The sequence below is a fragment of the Neopelma chrysocephalum genome, unplaced genomic scaffold (genome assembly GCF_003984885.1).
Source record: "Neopelma chrysocephalum unplaced genomic scaffold, ASM398488v2 Primary Assembly neopelma1_62, whole genome shotgun sequence".
NCBI classification, from domain to species: Eukaryota; Metazoa; Chordata; class Aves; order Passeriformes; family Pipridae; genus Neopelma; species Neopelma chrysocephalum.
In genome coordinates, this window is record NW_020897719.1 from 6743010 (window position 1) to 6765202 (window position 22193).

General features: G+C 35.0%; 1 protein-coding gene across 1 annotated transcript in view; it reads right to left on the bottom strand.

Moving 5' to 3' along the window:
- The window catches only part of DOCK4 (dedicator of cytokinesis 4), a 161412-nt gene that overhangs the window by 19981 nt on the left and 119238 nt on the right, over window positions 1-22193 (bottom strand). Inside the window, exons 32-42 of the mRNA XM_027682186.1 lie at window positions 20937-21022; window positions 16967-16993; window positions 16704-16799; window positions 14973-15033; window positions 12375-12468; window positions 8499-8647; window positions 7426-7512; window positions 5642-5746; window positions 3678-3819; window positions 2899-3065; window positions 1530-1616 (exon numbers count right to left, since the gene is read on the bottom strand). Coding sequence (XP_027537987.1) covers window positions 1530-1616; window positions 2899-3065; window positions 3678-3819; window positions 5642-5746; window positions 7426-7512; window positions 8499-8647; window positions 12375-12468; window positions 14973-15033; window positions 16704-16799; window positions 16967-16993; window positions 20937-21022 — 1101 coding nt within the window. The remainder of the gene's footprint in view (window positions 1-1529; window positions 1617-2898; window positions 3066-3677; window positions 3820-5641; window positions 5747-7425; window positions 7513-8498; window positions 8648-12374; window positions 12469-14972; window positions 15034-16703; window positions 16800-16966; window positions 16994-20936; window positions 21023-22193) is intronic.

Here is a 22193-nt window from a genome sequence, read left to right on the forward strand (position 1 = left end):
GAAAACAATGTTATTCTATATTCTAGAGTACTAGGACAGAATATTTTTCTCACCTGGGTTACACTCCATGAGTATACGCTCTGTGCACAGAGAGATTTGATTTTATCATGTAATCAATGACCAAAACAAACAACTGTCCCTCTCTTGTAGATTCATTATCTGACCTTGAGAGATGACTCAGCCCTTTCTACAAAACATTCACATACTTTCAGCCAGTGGTGGAACTCCTGGAGTTCAGGGTTAAACTGTCCTTGGTAACTTTACCTAAACTGGGCTTGAGATCGGGGAGCTTCACCAGATTAAAGGCACAGAGCAGAGTCTAAGTATTGGTGACCTACTTTCCCCACCCAAAATGAAGTAAAAAACTAAACATTATGAATGAGGAATTTGAATGTAAGCTTTAAGCTGAGATGATGACCACGTTACAGTCAAGGGTAGTCCTTGAGCAGGACGTGCCCCTCATCTCTCGAGGGAGAGAAAGCTTTTCTAACGGGTAGCACCAACTGCAGCAGAAACAAAAAGCTAAGCAATGAGAAGAGTACAGGCCTGCAGCTGCTCTAATTTACCCAAACATACAAGCACAAATCTGAGTCATAATCTCGTACATGCCCAGGAAAAATTATTACAGTTAGCTTTTGGAAATGGTGACTATAATGGTAACATGACAATAAACTGAGGGTCTTCAGACTAACCTAGTAAGGACTCAGCAGGAGTCAATTAACAAAATTTCTCATGTCACACACAATTTTTTGATTTGTACTAAACTCTATTTTTGGTTTTCTACAGGAGAATATCAGGATGGTGAACAAATGACATTTTGTTGCTATTATGAAAGAAAAACACAGCTGAGTTTTAGAGAAAATCACTTGTACTATAGTATCCATTATTGTAAAATTGGCTTTGACAAGAAGGAAAATAATTATAGGTGTTGTACTCCTGGCCTCAACAACTGACCAGTTATTTTGAAGTCTTTATAGGAGAAGCCCTCCTCTGAATACAACTGGAATGTATTTAAGGATTTTCCAAGAAATATATTAAGAAAGGAGAAGTAATTACAATGTGTCAGTAACAGATTGCTACATTAGACCCTATTCTACAGGTTCTGCTGAGCAGCTCATGGCATTTATTGAAGTACAGGAACTTGGAGAATGTTTTCTTATCGAGTATACTAAAAGATACATTAAGCTATAGATATTCTAAGTATTAAATGTTACATCGTTCTGAGTTTTAAGAAAGTAATTTGCCAACAATGTGTTGCCTTTGTGTGCCCATTTTTTTTCTCAACTTCTTTTTTCCTCAACTGTTTAAATTAATCATAAGGGTGGTTCTTAATAATACTTTTCAAGACAAGAGAAATCAGAAAACTCAAAATACTTCATAGATAATTTTGTTGTAGCCAGCTTGAGACCTCGCACAAAGAAATTACACAGTAACAAATCTTAAAATAGTTCATCAGATAAAATCAGCCCACATCTAACTAAGGAAGTAAACCAATCCACAAAATGTATTGATATCAGTCTCATACTCACCACTTCACGTTTTTCCACTTCAAACCAACGAGATATTCCAGGTAAACTCTGCATCAAGATCAGTGTGGTTCTCTCTACCCATAGACTCTATAATATACAAAAAGAATTTATTTCCCTGCTTTGCCCCTGTATTTCCCTTAATTATTCCCAGGCTTCTTTATGAATACCTTCAGTTAAGTAATAGTATACATTAAAAAAAAGTACTAACATCTAAGTTCCTACAGAAATGTCTATCCCATAAGCTGATGGCATTCCCTTTTCTTCTTACTTTCTAGCTCCTACTACTAAGCAGTAATTTCTGCTGATTCTTTACTCTTAAGCATGGTATTAATCTCTACTACATGTTGTTCCCAAATGTCCAAAAGTCACAACTGAATTAACATTTTAATATTTCCTTTCCAAGATAACATCTGAGAAGAGCAGGAGTTCAGAAGCAGAACAACTTACAGATCACAGAGCATGACCAGCTCTCCTCTATGAAGTCCTATTTGAGATTCCACAATGCATGGCTGATGGTATACTCAAGTGTACTACTGGTAAACACTTTATGCAAGTGGTTTGTAAAATGACAAATGAACACATAGGATAGTGCTTACACAAATAGCTGTACATTTAAAACAAAGCCTAAACTTAAATTAGAAAACAACAGTGACTCCATTTAGCTAATTTATTACCCTTACAGTTCTTTCCTATAACTTTATAACAAAACTATTACAGGATAACTCTTTTTGTCTGTCTGAATATATTCTGCATCAGGATGTGTTTCTAGTGGGTCAGAATTAAAATTACACCAAAAGATGAATTTTCAGGGCGATATTTTTATTAGGAGGACCAGAAGGAATTTACATATTAGGGAAGGAACTATGGTTTTTACCTGAGACAATTTCTAAGTTCAGAGGCAGCTTTTCATCTTGATATTACAGGAACAGAACATTATGCCTCAGTTTAGTCAAAACTGTCTCTCCCTTGCTCTAGGGAGAGATAACTTTAGGCAATCCTATCCATACCCCAGATTACGTACTCAACAGTGTTTTCACATCTGCCTTAGAAACTCTTCTGGAGACTACTCTGGTCTCTCCAGTTCTGCCTTCTATATATCACGGATGCAAAAAAACAAATGGGTAAGTTTTTCACCCCTATTCACATATACAGTGAGACCTTTGCATCTCCTATATATTTTTCATATTATTTTATTCAAAATAAGAAGTGAAATAGTCAATCCTGAGATACATCTCCTCTAGAGAATTTGTTATTCCACACTCAGTTGAGTAACACAACTAGGAGACGATGTTTCAATAACACAGCTGTTGTTGATGTTATTAAATAAATCCATGGGTCCAGTAGCTCAGAAAAGGGCATGATACTCTACCTTGAATTCATTTTCCTTGTCCTTGGTCCCTTTGTGAAATGGCCTGTCATATCGGAATCGCCAGATGTGATTTACTTTGTAAAAGCTCTTGATGTTATCAGGAATGCCATCTCTCTGCAAGACTTCCTGGTTTTCTGGAATTGGTGTCACTGCATAAATCTGCAGATCTATATGTAAAGAGTTAAGGCTATCCCACTTCATTCAAATTAGCAAGGTATATTGACTTCTGAAGCATTACAGAAAACTCTTTAAAAACTGTGTATCATGAAATGCTTCTAGACTACTAATGGTTTGGGAAAGGAATAGGAGAGATTTTTTTGATCATTTGGGATTTCTTTGTACTGTTTTGTTGAAAATTTCATCTTTATTTTTGAAATAGAGCTACTTACATGGAATAGTACATGAAGTAAAGGGATTTAATTAAATATATTCTTACACACAGTATGTCATGCCATGCTAACATAATGTACTGTAAGAAGTTAAATTACTGTAACTTGAACTGATACACCATTATCACAGCAGTGATAGTTCTACAAGTATTTTTAACTAAAGAAAGAATGTCAATAACCTATCAAGGAATTTTTAAATAAAATCAACAGATACAAAAAAAATTCCAAACATAATAGAGTGATGGAGAGACAAAATTCAGGGTAATTCTCACCTACCATTTATTTCAGGGAAGGCACATTTGTGACTGAAATTTGCTATAGGTGTCCCTACATTTTTTAAAAGCACGAAAGATACAACTGCAGAGTATGGCTTTGTGATTATGTGGATACACTGTGCTTCTGCCTGAAAGATGGTCTCATCTGGCTGATTAGCATGTTGCATAGCAATGGCATGTGGGAACTCATTCAACATGCGCTGCTGGAAGGCCTCCAGCCTTTCATAGTCATGTCCTCGGCAAACAAATTCCTTATTCTGAGCAGAATAAGAAAACAGATATGAAGACCAAGTTACATGAAAATAATTTAGATCCAAACACACACTATTAAATACAGGCAACTTTTGCATCATTTTAAGAAGGGAAAATTAAGAAAAAAAGGCAAGAATGAAAATAAGGAATTTAGAAAGAACAGGTTACTTAGAAGAAGGAAATTTTATCATATAAGCTATGTTTTATTCAAAAGTCCCGAAAAATGGAATAACTATACTTTAAAGTTTAATAAAAATCTGAAGGGAGAAACTGTTCTTAGTGAAACAAAGTATGTAACTAAAATGACATATCAGACTATATAAAATATGTAACAGAAATATAACCCAACAAACAGTGAAGACAATGAAATGGGTTGGAAGTCTATTACATGAGGAACTAAGAAAATTTGCTCTGATGTTATACAGTTCTGAAGAAGAACATTGCATAAGAAAATTGGTAGAAGGCATTCAATTTGCCTTATGCTCTAAATGTTTATCAATTATCAGCCTGGTAAATTAAAATGACCCAGTTTTTGCAATATGAAGTAAAAGAATACTCCTGGCATTGAATTCTGGGAACTTTCATGGGAATTGCTACAAGAAAACAACTGTAACGTATTATTGTTCAACTAAAATTAAAATGTGAAATCTTTATTATGAAGTTTATTCTTTATTCCTTCTACAGCAAACACAGCTAGACTTACAAACTGCTTTGCCATAAAAAAATAATTAAATCAAATGTATTAAGTTTATCCTTGTTCGTGTTGCAAGCAAAAATCTGTGTTGTGCACATTTAACTTGAAAAATGCATAAGAAGATGCATAAGCAGTGGAAGACCCAAGGTCTGAAAGTACTGCACTGTTGTGCAAGTTAACTTCTTCCAGTACTTTTATTTCATCAGTAGCCGCTTAGCAATCTAAACATTAAATTCTTTCTAATTAACATCTTCAAATTCAAATATAACAGAATTTATATTAAGATGACTACTAGGTAATATCAAGAACTATCTTCCTATTAGGCTCTTTTTGTGAATTGCTTTTAAAGGAGAGAGTTCCATTCTATATTTACCATTTAGAAATCATAATTTTCCCCATCACTAAGGCCAAGACAAATCAGGCTTTTTAGCCCTCCACACACAGAGGAGGTTCCTTCATCACTTATTTCAATAACCACAGGAAGAGGAGCTTAGATTATGATCGCACCTGCTCCATGAATAAGAGGGATTCTGTCCTCTTCCCAAGGTGACAGTCAATGCAGCTAAACCACTGCAGACTGTGGAAGAGGGGAACAGTGTAAACACGACTTATATTTTCAAGGGCATTTCAGTAACTTCAGAATCCCAGATTAATGATCAAGAGTAATAACTTTACGTATCTTGTCAGTTTTAATACATTGATAATCAATGAAACTCAGCATGTGGAACTTCCAAGTCATTAAAAAAAAAGGAACTTGGGAATGTAACTACTTAAATGCTAAATTCCTGGGAATACTTCTTGTGACAGCCTTTTTCTGAGCACCAACCAGCAGAAACAGAACAGGATAAAGGGAACAAACTACCATGAAAAGATGACATTGGTTTGTGGAACAGTATAGGTGCATGGTTTCCAACATAAACATGAATATTAAGTTTATGGGAGACTCTAGGCTACCATTCGTCTTTCCATTAGTCAGGACCTTTTCTTAACCCTGAAAAATGAGAGTAAAGAATTTCTCACAGGATAAGAACTTGTATATGGTATAAACAAATTTTCACACAAAGAAAGTGATTATGAATGACATAATCTGCCTTCCAGAATGACTCCATTCTGTTTATTTTCAGTTCACTTACTCTTAAGAAGAATGGAAACTTTTTCCCATAGAATCCAACTCTGAAAAATTCTGGTTCCAAACGCTGTTGATCCATAATTTTATCATATAAAGATGCTTCCATCATCTGTGTGAGATTGATAACAAATGCAATTAGTCTTTTTTGAAAACATTATTTTCTCATAAGCTATCACAAAAGGGAGTGTCTTTCAGCTCTGGAGTACCAGAATTGCAGTGTATCTCTGAGCAACAAAGACATCCCAAATCTCTGAATGTATCAGATTAAGTAATTATACCTCTTTAATGACCTGAAAGTTTCCAAGAATTAAAAAAAAAATCCTTTTAAATATGAAGTACCTATATTAAAGGGGTAAAACAGAAAGGCAGTTTGAAGCATATGACCCAGTAATCTGCTAATCATCCAAACACATGGCAGTAATGTGGTCAGTTTAATCAGTGAAGTCCAATTTCCATATTCAAGACAGGTGTGTCCAAATCATTCAAATGATTTAAGCAACAAATCTGAGTTCCTTTAAAATCTCACGATAGCAATTAACATAATTTTTGATCAATACATCCTGCTTTATTTCACTCAAAACACTGACACAAAGGGATCTTAATGTCAGTCCCCTTTTTCTGATGGCATTTCCAGCCAAGTTTTTAATACTGTGAAAAAAACACCCCACAGTATTAGCCCTATTTTAGGTAATGCAGTCAGTTACTTAATATGCATATGATATCAACAGCTGCCTAATTATATTGCTATGGGAAATCCCCACACCTCCATTTTTGGATTAATGTAGGTGGCACAGATATAGTAGAAGGATATTTCAAACATAAAACACATTAAATACAATTAATTGAACATGCATAAGCTAATAATTTTATTCACATGATGATAGTCACTTTGCTTTTGCTTGTAGAATTCTGCCAGTGGCATATCTAAATACATATGGAATAAGCAGATCACAGAGAGTACTGCCATATAGCTCTGTGTTGAGAATTTTGCATAATGTTGTTAAGCAACTCTGGATTAAAGGGATTTGAGTCAGTCCTAACAGCAAGCATCCTATATGTACAGAAGATTTAAAAGGGAGGAGGTAATACAAAATTGAATCTATCAGAAGTAGATAAGGAAATGGAAGAGTGAATAATCTTTAAAATACAGTATCTGAAAGAATGAGAAACGATGCTTAGAGTTCTAAGAAAAATGAAAGAGACAACAGGAAGACTGTGCAAGGAAAGATTAATTTTCACTATATATTATTAAACAGACCATATCTTTAAGCAGTAAATCAAAAAATTTGCAAAGGTGTACATTGTTTGTGGCAAGCTGTTTGATGCAAAGATATGCTGCTGCTATTAGTGAAGGACTGCATAGACCAGATTCCCTGGATAAACTGTAGGAAATCAAGGAGAGAATTTGTAATATAATTTTTCTGCATAAGCATGCACACGAAAAGGAAAAACATTTCAAGAACATTAATTTTACAATAAAACAAATAAACTTAGTCTGGTGGAAGATGTCCCTGCCCACAGCAGATGGGTTGGAACTAGATCATCTTTAAGGCCCCTTCCAACAAAAACCATTTTATGAAGCTATTATTTTCCCACTTTTCTTCAAAAATCTCACACTCTTTTTTATAATCTCTATTGTAGAAAAAAACTCCCAGAGTAAAAAATAAGATTGGCAAACCAAACCTAAGAACCATTCTGTGGCAAATTTAATTTTTTAAGTAATATTTTATAATCCAAACTAAAAAGCTTTTGGATTCCTGTTTAATGAAAAGTATTTAGGTACATTACCCTCATCTTGCTGAGGTTTCTGTAGTCATAGTAGCTCTCATACTGTTCTGCAATTTTCCTGCATAAGATAATGCCATTTTCCCAACACTGCAAGCAAAAGATATTCAGTAATTCAAAGCAACTGTGTGACAATTTGTGATTTAATAGTAGTCTGTTCCATCTATACTGTCATACTTCCCGTAACTGAAAATATTCGAACAACCTGTCCATTAGACATAATGACAGCTGCTGAGTAATACTGATGAATTCTTTGAAGGATTAAAAATATATTTAGAACTTAATAAATTTTTCTTATTGGACTATGCACAAAATATAAGTAATTGCAAGAGTAATGGACATCTCTTTCAATATGACATGAGATGGATTCAACACAGTATGATTTTTACATTCTAAAATTGTATTCTTAACATATCTTCCTTAATTTTTGTAGATTGGAAAATATTTTAACCATGTAAGTTAACTCTGTAACATCATTACATAATTGTTTGTAAAACCTGATAATCAATGTCTGTTTTTTACACTGTAGATTTTACACTAGCTACACAAAATTGTTTATCAGTAAGACAATTCAGAACACTCAGTTTATATAAAATTTTAGACTACAGAATAATTACTCTTGCTTAATTCAGAATAAGCATTCTCAGTGATGGCAATGAACTGTGATCCCCCAAATACATTTGTTATTATTTTCCAAAAGATACAACACGATATTGAAGGCGTAAACATAGTCTTTGTAATCCGCACTTGATCACTAAGTGAATTTCATTAGGTTTATAGGGGTCATTTTCACCACCTTTAAAAGAGGATAAATTATAACATCTTTTATAAAGTGCTTTGACAGTTACAAAGCGAACTCCTACACAAGTGCAAATTATTCTCACATGTAACTGTGGGATTTCTAGGATACAAACACTGGATTAGAAGAAACCTACTGCGTCACTAACTAACTGCTTAATCAGGCAATGACAAACACTTTCCCTCAATATGAGACAAAGCTGCAACCCTGGAACAAATATCCTAAAATGAGTAAACTACCCTTCCCAGATGCACTCAATAAAATAGGACTATTTTACCTTTCCCCTATCAAAGTTTTGAATGATGGTCAGATGGAGACACTCCTTACGTTGCCACTCTGTTTGCATGGGGTAGTTGAGAAATTCTCTCAGTGGTCGGTCAGACCACTCCAGCAGCTCATCATACAGCAGGAGTGTGTAGGCAGCCTCTACAAGACAAATCATGGCATGGCACTTATGAACACCAAACAAATAAAACAGACAGATAAAGTACACAGGGATGTGAAAGCTCTTCTTGAGATGCACCTTTTTAAGGGGTTATTGATTTATTTCAAATATAAGGCAGATGGTAGTGCTGGTTTTGGACAGAGTTACTATCTACAGTTATAATAAATTCAGCTTAAAACTGTCACACACTATTTGAAGTGGAGCCACTGGGACAGTTTTCCTGAAGTATGACAATACAAAGGGGACAGAGAAATTAAGTAACCATTTCCTGCTTAGCCCCAGTCTTCCCTACTGCTAAGGAGAAACTCTCAATGACTCTGCTATCTGAACAAGGGAAAAAAGACTGGAGGATGAGAAACATCAGCAGAGAAAGTAGGAAAGAATACAGACAGGAATGTGGACACAGTCCAAAAGAGATCAGGATTGGGAAGGAAATAGGGAGGCAGATGTGTGCTTAATAGAATTCATTCTTTCCATAGAGAAATAAATCTCTGATAGCTGAGCCTTAACAGTTGGCCATAAGAAGCAATTTAGAAGTGTACATGCAATATTTTTCTATTTCTAATTTTTAATTTTTTTTTTTTTTTTTGGTTCGGCAGGAATCAAACCTGTTGTTGCTTTCTGGTCAGAGAGCTTTGTAGTAATATTTAGATCACACCTGCTAGATATCTGGGAATAATAAAATTATTATTATTTTTACTTTGATTTCAAGAATTCCTCAGAAACAGTACACTAAAATAATACTAAACAAATCTCTCTATTGGAAACTCAGATTTTGGCCAATTACAAACCATTGGAATTACTACTGGCTATGACAATTCAATTTGACTAACTGAGCATATGTATTGATTTCCAAGCTACTGTTTACAGTTTATGTTTCTACTCACAGGACCACTTTGCATGAGTGGGTCAGTACAAAGATTGGCCACGTTCTGGAGATGTACTACATTGGAGGAAGAAGTTCCCTACTGGGCTTATTTTATTGCAGGTTTTATAGGTTGTACATAAGGCAAAAAATAACCAAAAAATATTAAAGTACTTTTTGTGCTAAGGTGAGTTTTCCCCAGACAACCATGTCCTACTTCTGCCTCTGCCATATGAGTTCCCATAACACAGGTGACTTAAGCCAAACTCCATAGTGTTTTTTTAACAGTAGTGTTCCTCTTACACATCCAACTAAGAATCTGTGAATGAAAAAACATCACTGTGGCAGATATTTGTGGGAGAATGTGTTTTGAATCCCAGTGTTGCAAAACAGTGCTGTGCTGTGATATATATGTGCAAGGGAGACCCGCTCAAGTTGCACAGACAATCTTAATTCTGGCATCACACAGCTTTCAGGCTGCTTGACTGGAAACAACCTTTGTCATAGTTTCAAGCTACAGTTTTGTACTTAAAACATGCAGCACATTCATAAACCAATTTTAAAAATCCATGAAGCTGGTAACAACAAATCATTCCAAATCATAAGGAAATAAAAGACAGCAGAACTTAAATACATGTCAGGATAGCTCACTATGAGCCTTCCTTTTTAAACTTGGCATCCAAGTCCTTCATTTTAACAGAATTTTGTCTGCCCTAACAATATTTTTTTGAAATTATAATAAATGTATATAGAAGATTTCTAAAATAAGAATGACCATATTGGATGAAAAGTCTGAAGGGCTCCTTTACCCAACATCCTATGTCTGGCAGTGGCCAGCATAACAAATAACATATTGGTACCTCAGGGAGAGGTCTGTAACTATTGACTTGCACCAAAATGTAAGAAGAGATAAATAGGGTTGACTCATGATGTGGAAAATTCAATTTATACAGGAAAGATTCAAAATACTAGTCATTTCTAAGGTCAACAGACACAGTCTCATTACAGTTCTCAGGTAACTGAGGGGGCAGAAGTGGAATCGGTGCATTTATGTGCTTCAGCCTGAAAAGAGGTATATTTATAGCTGTAACTGAGTGTTGTGTAAAGAAAGATTTGAAGTTACGATACGTATTAAAAAGGACTTTTTTTTAACAGAGGATTTTTAGAAACAGTCCAGTAAATCATATTATAGAAAGGAGAGAAAAATTATTTTAAGGGCAAGATGGCTTCATCCCTAGAAAGAAATCATGCAGTTAGGAAACTAATGCTGCAACAAGTAGGACTGCTAATTAAGCATAAAACTTTTTTCCTAATCCCACATTCTTTAGATTAGCTGATTTACAAAAGGTGTGGTCAAGGTACAGTGTTGTCACTGACAAGAGAAGGCAATGGACTACATAAGTCTGTTTTCTACTGGAAAGACCATCTCTATCCCAATGCTATGGGTGTGATATTATTCTTCTTGAAGGCTCATACAAAAGAAAATAAAAAACAAAAAACAACAAAGTGGTGAAATCTACCACGACAAAGAATGCGAAAATAACACATGTTAATAAGAAGCACAAGAAACTCCTGAAAATAAATTTTGAGCAAAATACTGTTTAAAATCGGAATGGATGGCAAAACAATTAAAAAAATTAGGTTCATATCACTGCTTATCACTGCTTCAGGTCAACTGGACACATATTAGTACCCAATGTGTAAAGAGAACTCAACATTGCTCAGAGTTATTAAGATCTCTTATGTAAAATCAGGAAATTAATAGTTTGGCACAAAAGCCAGCTGTGGTAAAGAGACTGCCTGATAATCAAAACTCTTGTGACTCACTACTGCAGCGTCACACGAGGAAATTAAAAGCTCTCCTTAATGTATCCTGCTATCTAGTCTACACTTAAAACCATGAACTGTGGAAATTCCAAGTGAATAACCTTTCTTATGGATAGCAGAAAAGCACAAGGAAATTTGCTGTGGTAGTAGGTACCTGTAGTCTGTTTACTAGTGACTCTAGCCAACTAATCTGCTTTTAAGAAGGGAAATAATCTAGAAAGATTCTGAACATATGCAATTGCAACTGCAAACACTGGGGAAAAGATGGAGGTATTATAAGGTCAGTAAAATATTTTGGCAAACAAAGATTGTGTGATTTAAAAAGATATTGATTTTTTTTCTCCAACAATTATTGATGGCATGTAGTTACCCAAATGAAATGCACTTTAACTTGTATAAGCAACAGTTGTGCACAATATCTTCCTATTTCTTCATTTAAAAGATAACAGCCAGCTCTGACACAAATTTAGCTTTGAAAAATCCTGGACAATAATACTGCAAATGTGGTATGTGAAGATTTAGAAAGACAACATGAAAGTGCTATACTTGTTACAGGTTTTAGGGTCTCTGTTTCATCACTAGTAAGTGATAAGGGTCTTCCTTTCTTTTCTTTTTTTTTTAACCTAAAAATTAGGTTCTGAACCACAGCTGTGTAGAAACACCACACCAAACAGATAGCCAGCAGCATTACAAAAAACTGTATAGGCTCAGATACAACCAAATGAACTCATAAAAACTTCCTCTAAACTTTACTCCTTTTGAGTGTAAAATGACTGTGTCACATATTTATTACTAGTGCATATCAACAGGAGTCATTTACATTCAACATGGCCCAGCAAATAGTAGAGTTGTGGGGCTGAAAAAAGCCATATTTCGAGACACATCAATTAGGCAAAGAAACTCAGCTGTTGCCTGGGTCGGTATGTTCTGCACTGAGGATACAGCTTACAGGTTTGCAAAAGAGTGCAAACCACAGACCAGCCCTAAATATCTTTTTCTAGTTTGTACTCAGTTACCTGTGAAGTTTTGTGCTTTCAGATGTAGGTCATAGAGCTTATGAATATAGCGAATATACATTTCTTCTTTGTTCAGTTCAGTCTTGTAAAAATTCTGAAATAAAATTGAATTTTTTAATGAAATGTAGTAGTTAATAAATTTACGATACTGGTTACAAAATAAAAGACTTCAAACATAACGTTCTAGAAATACATGCATAGATTTGAAAGTTTCACATGTACAAAGTCATTGCACAGTAATGATGCGTAACACAGTAAGAAATAGTAAATAAAATAATAAATTTTCAGTAATCAACACTCTCCTCTTATTCTGTGCCACTGCTTCCTAAATTCAGTTATCAAAGAAAAAGGTGGGAGGAACACTATGAAAACATAAAAATAAAAACTTTATCGAGAAAATATTTTCTAAACTGATTTGAGAAAATAACTACATATCAACAGCTCTGTAATGACATGCTCCCATCTGCCTTTATAATCCAAAGACTTCCCTTTTCCTCCCACAAGGTGTAGATCAGGAACAGATGCCTCTCTTAGAAGAGAAAAATGAAAAAATATCTATTTGTATATTCATATTTACCTGTCTGAAAAAAAAATAAATCTACAGAACAGAACTGTGAGCAATAAAGCATAAAGATTAAGAAAAAATATGGCACTGAACTGCCATACTAGACTTCTTGACTCTTACTCCTAAAAACAAATGGCTCCAGTACTTGTCACAAATCTTAACCACATAAATCAACTGGTTCTTCTCTGAAGCTCAGTTCTAATAATGTCCAGTTGGTCTGTAAAGCAGACCACAGCAAGAAGACAAACCAGTCACAGCTCAGGAACAACATTATGCTAATAAAGATGTCATGATTTTTCAACAAACTATTTAAAGATATAATAGAGGTAGTCTTCAAAAAGGGACATAACGTAAAATGTAGACTTCCCTAATTAATAACAACTTCAGATTGAAAACAACATTTCAAACAGGCCAGGTGGACATGTTCTACTTGAATGGTATGATGCCATATGCCAGTGTAGACCATAACAGGAAAACATCCTCTTTCTAAAAAGAAGATATAATTTTAAATTAATAGAACCTGAAATATCAATTGAATATCAAACCCACTGAGGACCAGAGATGCCTCAGAAAAAGTCCTCAGTGAGTTACCAAAATGCTTTTGTACAGCTCTGTGATGACAGACAGCTTTCGAATTGGACTTAAAGATTCTTATGCATAAGGAACTAACTCCATTAGACACCTCTTAAACCAGGTTTTCCAAAGAAGCATTACTAATGCCATAGCCACTGCAGATGACAGAGAGGGTGGCGAGAGTAGGAAAAAAGTTCCTACCTTTTCCTTTCAGCTAAATTATTGCTGCTGATACATACCCCTCCCTGCATAGTTCATAATGTGGCATAATTCCGGTTAATCTGAGAACTTGGTTAACTTGGACAATTCTGTTTTCTGGAAGAACAGCATACACCTCTATGGCAAAGCAACATAAAAATTCTCTTTTTATGCCAACCACTCCTCTTATCTTTGGAAGTCAGAAAACCTTCAAAGCAGTCATAGTAGATGACAACTAGAGAAGACAATTAGTTCATCCATTAACTGGGCAAGCAAATGTCTTAAAGTTTTTCTGCTACTTCTTTAATTGAAATTTCTTTTCAAAATTTGGCATTTGTTGTTTCTCTGGTGTGCAACTAGTACTAAAAATTTGTTTAAAAATTATTAGGATATGAAATTCATCTTAGCATGTATGAGTCATTGACAATTCCATTAACACTTCATATGGCAGTTTTGGGTTTGTAAATATTTTAATTTTCTTTTTGTATGAATCTTGGATGATTTACTAATAATAGATTAAAAACTCCCCAGGGATGAAAATAATCCAGGTGCTTTACAGACTTCAGAACATGCCAGATATTTTCATAGAAAGTCTGGTTCTCTATGGCTTCATAGTAAATATCGTCCCTATTTAGAGTATTATTTTTCTACTGAAGAAGTTCTTTGTTCCCTTACGTATAACTGCTACCTAGAATCAAAATGCAACCTGTAAACAAAAATGATATCTTTTTTCATACTATGAATTTGCACTCTTGGTTTGTTGTAATGATAATAGCATGACAAGAGGAGGTCTTGAGCAGCATTTCTGGCTCTTCTACTGGGAAGAGAATAGTTAGCCTGCAGTATTCAGAAGTATCCCATATTATATGTTATAAGAATCAACTTGCATCAGTTATTGGGGAAAAAAAGAAATATATAAGTTTTGTTGGGTTTGGGGAAGGACGAATGGCATGTTTGCTTCTATGAACTCAGAAAACAATTAAACTTGGAAAGAACTTTGGTTAAGTAGGAAGAGACTTAAAACTGAATAAAGCAGCATCAGAGACCTCCCAGAACCCAGCTATAAAATGCCAAGGAAGACTAACTCCCCCCCGTATGAATTTCACCCTGACAAAAAACAAACAGTGATCCTAAGTGCAGTATTATTCCAAAAAATTCTACTCAGATTGCAACAACAAGCAAAGTACCTCCTATTCAAAGGTGTATCTGTATACTAGAAAATGCTCTGCTTAAATGAAAAAGGGAAAAAGTATTATACAAACCAAAAGGCTAACAGTGCAGCCAATCTTTTTGCCATCCACTTCTCCCATTTTCATGCAGTCTCTAAAACAGAAAGTAATGAAAGTCAAAAGGAATTATGTTTATCCTCTTACAGTGAAGCACGTCTCAGAAAGCAGATATTTTTGACTTGGCAAGCTGACTGAAATTATGCTGCCCAAGTAGGTAAGGGATTTCATGCCTCCTTTTCTAGTACATTGAGTACCTCAATTTTCAAGAAAGTCAGGTTCTTTTCTGGCTCTGTCATTGATTTGCTAGGAGACTTCTGGAGATCATTTGGTTTCTTCATACCTTGCACTTAAGTCCTGCCAGCAGAAGCCAGCATGGCTGCCAGAAGAGGCAGTCCTGCCCCCTTCCTGCTCTCAAACACTTGCTCCCAGTCCTGCACTGCTGCTTGCAAAAACCTCAGGAAGAGATACAGGTTAGGCAGCATCTTTTTCTGGGTTAGTTTTCATCTATGCCTGTCAGATCACCACAGTGCAACACAAAAACTTGTGTTGGCACATGGAAGAGGGTGATATGAATGAGCAGGGATGAGTTTTCTTTCTTCAGAGGCAGTGTACACCTAAAGTGGTCATGGAATCACAGCATTAGTCCTCCTCTGGAAAAACAGAATGACACTGATCTCCTCTTTAAAATGCTCCAAGATCCACCAAATTTTCCTCAGCAGAACTTCTATAATAAATATAATTTAATGTTTGGGGAAACAACAGATCTGACCCTGAAATCAAAAGTTAAAATGGAACCATGCAGAGTTTATTATCAGACAGGGAAAAATAGCCAGTATAACCATGCTGAAGTAAAAGAATAACAGGGAGACATTACCATGTAGTCACTAAAAGAAATTTAACATAATTTAAAAAAATTCTTGTATACATGAGCTAAACAATTGTCCTAAATATTCTCATAACTACCAGCACATCATTATTTTGAAAGATTGAGAGTCCTGGAGGTTGTAATGCAACTGATCCCTGGAGAAGAACAGCACTGCCAGGCTTCTAGAAATTTAGAGTTCAGTCTCTTTGTTGATGAAATAGCGTTCCTTTCAAACTGTCGGTGATGATAGCAAGTGGAGTACTAGGTATCACCATGTGTCCCTATGGAATCAGCGAGAAAACCTTACATTTAAGCTCTAAAAAATGCTACAGTTGATGGCAATAAGCTGAAATCTGAAGTCTCTATACAGGCTTACAACTGACTGAGAAAATTAGTCTCACCCTCCTGAAAGGAGTGCCTCTCATTTCTCTCTCCTTTGTTCATGTGGAACAGTCAGATGTGAGGTGTTCACCCAGAGATCATATTTTGTATACATGCTTACTGTGCCAGCTGACATTCCAACTAAGCATGATTGACACAGTGATAAAAATTTTACATATTGTGTAAAACAACTGTCAGGTGATTAATATTGAGCTTTGTGTTTTCAGACAGACTTGAGTCACTAAGCTACTGCCAAAAGTTACTATATTACTTGATAGAAACTCATGCATGCCAATGGATTTTTACACCATGGGGAGACTCTGTGGTTGTTTCCATGCTGCTTGTTGCATTTTCCTGACTGCTTTCAATAAGCAGCTGCTGTCAGAGATCCTGAACACTTACTGAAGTTGCTGTATCCATGTGTGCATGTGCAGTCACTGTTTGAGCAAGATAGCCGTATTTGTCTCCTAATATTTCAAAGATGACAACCTTACTTCTAAATTGTGATAATCACTTACCTGTAGTCCAGTAGCCTCTCCATGAGGCGAGTCACAGTGGCGATTAACGAAACGCCACTTTCCCTCCATGTTTCCCGCTCAATTTTCTTCAGCAGACTGAAAAAAAAAAGAAGCCAGAAAAATTTCCCTGTTTATTTTTGACTGTCACTATGACAACCTATCTGCTTTTACCAGTACCTTAATACCTTAGCAACATCTTTGACAGTTATATTTTCTTTCACAAACACCCTCCCAAGAAGCACAATTTGCAAACAATATCTTACCTAGGATAAGGACCAAAAAGTGGAATTCTAGTCCAGGAAGCATTGACAAAACAAATGATTTTCATATTAGCTGCATCAGGTTAAAATATATCAAGTACCTAATTTTCATAATATATTAATATCCCAAAGACTTAACACAACTCTTCCATAAAATTTATATATTCATTTCATGTTGATACATCAAAAAATGGGGAATTTAAAGATGTTCCTAGAAAATCATATTTATTAGCTCAACATACCTTCTCAATGCGACCTCAACTTTTTTAAAAAAGATTTTTCCTCCTCTCTTCTCTAATATTTCAGTATGCGTGAAATTTAGGAATAGGGGAGGGATTTCACTTAATATTTCTTTCTGAGAACATACTATCATGCACATGTACAATTCCATTAGCTTAAAGTGTCATAAGATTATTAAAAACTGTTGTGTTGAGGTCTTACACTAATGTAAACACAGATTACACATTGAAATGAAAAGATTTCAAAATGGTGTTGTAAGTGGAGCTGTCAGTAAAACTATACTTAATATAATTTTGTTTATTATTCTTAATATAATTCTGTTTATTATTCTTAATATAATTCTGTTACAGGCTTCTGATTTTCACTGCTTAAGTTTATCAAATATTAATCATTTAGGCATGAATTTCCCACATTTCCTTTCTAAGAATGAGCATGGAAATATTCATCTACAGAACTGTGTTACTTTTAAACTTTGGCGCAGGAGCTCAGACGGATGACACATCCATGGAAATATTTCAGCAGTTTCTCTGAAAATGCCCTCAGGTATGGTTTTTATTTAGAAGCCTCTGAAAATTGCCTCATCCATATACTTAGAGCTTTTAGAGAGTCGTTAATGGCATCTCTGAACCTTCTGTGTGCAGTGGGCAAGCTGTCAGCTCCACTGACCCTCATCTACACTGAGCATGCTCAGTCCTATAAAACTCCTACGTCCAAATTTCACCGAACATATAACAGTGCCCAATAACTCCTACATGCCAACTGTACTAGCTATAGACTCCAGTGCTGTTCAGCTCCTTACATAGCTGGGGATGTCACAGATGAAATTCTCCAAACAAATTTGACCTAAATGAAGCTGTGCTTTACTGGAAGTGAGGAGGAAATACTGGTTTTCATTCTAATATGGATCTTAAAGGCACTTCTTCTCTTTAGAAGGGAATCAGATGTCTTTCCCTCACATTCAGAGACTGGCTATCTGTCATTGCTAGCAGACAGATGGCAAGGCCATCGTTAACCAGAAAAAGCTAAAGCACTAAGCCGGCATCTCTGTTTTTCATACAGAATACACAGCTACCTTAATTCACTTTTGATCACCTTACGTTCCTTACAAACAAGTTTTAGCATCTAACAAGAAATAAGAGTAGAGCCTGTTACATTATTAAGCCTTGATTACTGCACTGATTTTTCTTTTCTGTTTCCTTTCAACCCTATGTTAAACAGGAACATTTCAACCTAAATTCATCAAAATAATGACCTATAGTTCTTCTAGAAAAACAGTAGAAGTATGACTTTTAAAACGATTGTTTTCATCTGCATTTGACTTATGCATTTTCTTTAAATATGTATTGGCATATTCATTATAAACATATAATTTTTAACAATAGGTTGTGTAGATACATTCAAAGTACTTATTCAAACCGACATCAATGTCGTCAGTTGAACAAATTTATGACTTGCCTTCTGATGCATGCCTCCCTCTCTCCCCCACACATCTTCCACCAGAATGCACAGAATAAACACTCAAAATGAAAAAGCTAGTCAAATATACCCCTTGGGTTCCTCATGGCTATATCTAGGTAGAATTGAATCTCTGTTCTTACAGGCCTCAAAGCATAGCCAAGAGGTTAGTATGTTCTACAAAGCACTAAGAGGGATAAACAACATAGTAGAAATGCAGTAATTGTCTCCAGGAAAAAAAAAGCAACTAACATGGGAGTTGAGCAATTTAAATTAATTTTCCAATTCAGACAAATTAAACAGAAAGCATAACAAAACCTGAAAGCATTACACCCACTGCAGTGACCAGACTGTATCTAAAGTAGGTATGTGCATCCCCTTGGCTCTCAGCTGTACCTATCAAAAGTAACCATGCCTAATTTTCAGAAAGATAGGTAATATTGTAGCATTTGCTCTCATTAAAGACTACAAAAACCACTGCTTGCTGCAAAACTGTATTACTATTTCACAGGCCACTCTAATATTGCTTAGATTAAATTATCCATGAAAGAAATACAAAAAACCCAACAACCAAAATCTCAGGCTGACCCCATCTCTTGCATTCAGCTCCCTAAACTGTCCATCTGATTTTCATAATTTTCGTTCACATACCCTAGTACACTATGTCATCCTCCATTTTAGATTAGTATCTTCTACAAGTTCTCTTGAGGAGTTAATCAAACTCAGTAAAGAAATAATGATAAATACTACTATTTTCATAAGCTGGGAGCAAACTTGAGCAGTTATTCTGAAATTTCCCAAAGAGGTTAGTTTTAACTTCTGCTATACCATGACAGAAACAACAAGTATGCTGATGCTGTGAGACATTTTGCAATGTAAATTATTATGTCTATGTCTTCAGCATTTAGATTTATAAAAGGTTGTCAACATTTTTGCTGTATCTAGTTTAACATCAACTAGTTTAAATCTAACTCAAAACCATAAAAAAATTATAATTATACTAATCATACTAATATGCTTTCTTATAGAATTTTAAGTTATTTCAGTGATAGACACACTGATGTATTTTGCACAAGAGAATGCACTTGGACTTCATTTTATAATTTAAGTTTTTCCCTTAATGACTTAATTTTGCAGTTAGAATACTGCTTTACTAAAATAATGAAATCAACATACCTTTTATTATCTTTACTCATATTATGAAAATGTCAGGAATAATTATGAGAAAGTTCTGCTTCAGCATACTGTACTGTTGTTTGCCATTATTCATTCAATTTCATAATATTCTGCCTAATCTCTCTACCCACTTTAGCTTCCGTACATGATAAATTTTTAGGAACTCTCTTTTCTTCAAGTCAGTACAATTATAGATTATAAGGTGTTTGCCATTCACAGCCACCGAGACCTGAATGCTCTTTAAGCAAAGACAAGAGAGCTAAAAATAATACTTAAAGAAGAAGCAATGGTTAAGAAGCCATATAAACAGAAAAAGATCATGTATTTAATAGTACTGAAGAAAACACAACAGCTTGGAATCCTGAAGAGGAACAATACATCTCCTACTAAAATAAACACATCAGAAATAAGTGAAATCTTGCACTTTGGTGGAATTGAGTTCTAAAGAACAACAGAGAAGGAGTTCTGTTAGTTATTTTGTACCTGCATTCTGTGACAATCATTTATTTCAGTCACTGGGATAACTCATAGGCAACTCTGGGGACTTCAACACTATCATTAGCTTTTTCTATTAGATTGAAGTGACATGCCATTTATTAAAAAATACTAAAAACTTAACCAGTAATGTATAAAAAAAATCTTATCAGAATAAACAAAATCGTTTACATCAAACAAGAAATCAACAAGTGACATTACTCAGAGGAGTAAAAGTTTCTGGCAATAGAAAAGTACTAATTAAATGCTTTTTGTTGAATTCTCATGCCCAGTTTTCAGAATGCTCTGTCTAAGCTCCACCTGTGCCCTATGCAATTATGATGCATTTCTTGCTTTTCGGATTTTAAAATTAGTAGGTAATGTTCTGTGATATAACAGATTTAGCCTTTCCCAATTATAGCTGTATGCAAGAAGTACTGCCAGACTTTACAGATGCTATACAACACCATGAAATGTTTTATTCTTCAGATTTTAACAAAACAAAAAAGAAAAAAGGAAAAAAATGAGATTCACAACTGTTTTTAGCATTACTTCTCTACAATGACATCAGTATCTGATAAAACCAACTGAACTCAAGCAATTAGTGTAAGATAAACTCATTACTCACATACTGTTGAAGAGCTCTCGGTATGTTTCGTCACCTTTACCTTCTGACATCAGGCTGTCCAGTTTGTCAATCAGCTTTGCTTCCACCTGCAACATATAAGTGTGGTGTAAACAGCTTCTTTTTCCTTTAATGAGATTAGAGAAAATGGAGGGAAGATCTGGTTTTACGTAAGGGACTTTGCTAAATGCATATTTTAGAATTATTGGTCAATCGTGATAAGTCACTTCATCTCTTTGAAGCTGTTATCATTCCCAAGGTTTGTGAGGCTTTCTTTTTTTTTTCAGTGATTTTTTTTTTTTTGTGGGAGGGAGCTAATTTAAATTGAGCAACATGACTTTAAAACTACAGGCTGAGTAGCATTTGCTGCTGCTAAGGCAGCTATCTATTTATGGAGTCAGAGGAAAAGCACACAGCCCAAATAAATTACATGAATTCTCATCGCAGGGCTGTAAGCACAAGCTATTTTTTAGACTTAAGAAAAAATATAATCTTTTCTGACCTGCACCCCCCTCTTTATAAATTAATATTTATAAATGTCTATACTGTTCAGAATACTTGGGAGCTCAGACTTACTTTCCCAATCCTCCTTATCTACCAGTGTATTTGGTTAGAAATCAAATTTGCTGGACTTACATATTAGCTATCAAAGAATCTTACAGTAAATATCTGGTGGCCAATGACTTCCTCAATGAGTATTTTTAAGTGTATTGATTATAAAAAAATATAGAGGTGATGCTACACTGTGTGTTAATATTTCAAACCTCCTTTTTATCAGTAATATATTAGCAACCACAAATCTAGGGGAGAAAACAAGCTGTTGTCATGATATTTTATTAGAGAATAAATCTATTACAATTTACACTTAAACCCAAGGTGAAAACATAGAGAAGCAGAACAAGAGGATTTTTTACCTTCTCACTTCTTCGTAACATTTCTACGGTAATTTTTAAGGATAAACTTATATATTGATAGTGAAAAGCTATCTACTTACATTGCATGCACTCCTCCTTTCTTAATAGTTTGTTTTTTTGTTTCAGATACAGCTCCCACCCAAAGCATTATTATTGTCTGGGAGTAATTAAAATACTTCTGCTTCCTTCATTTTGAATCAGCAGGAAGGAGGGTACTGAAAAATGGTTTGAGGAAATCTGAAAGAACGAGTGGGAGTTGCAGGAGCAGATGGCACGCTTGGTCATTCCTTCCTAGCCCATTAAGAAAGTGTTTGAGCAACAAGAATACTTGGATCCTTACAGAAGG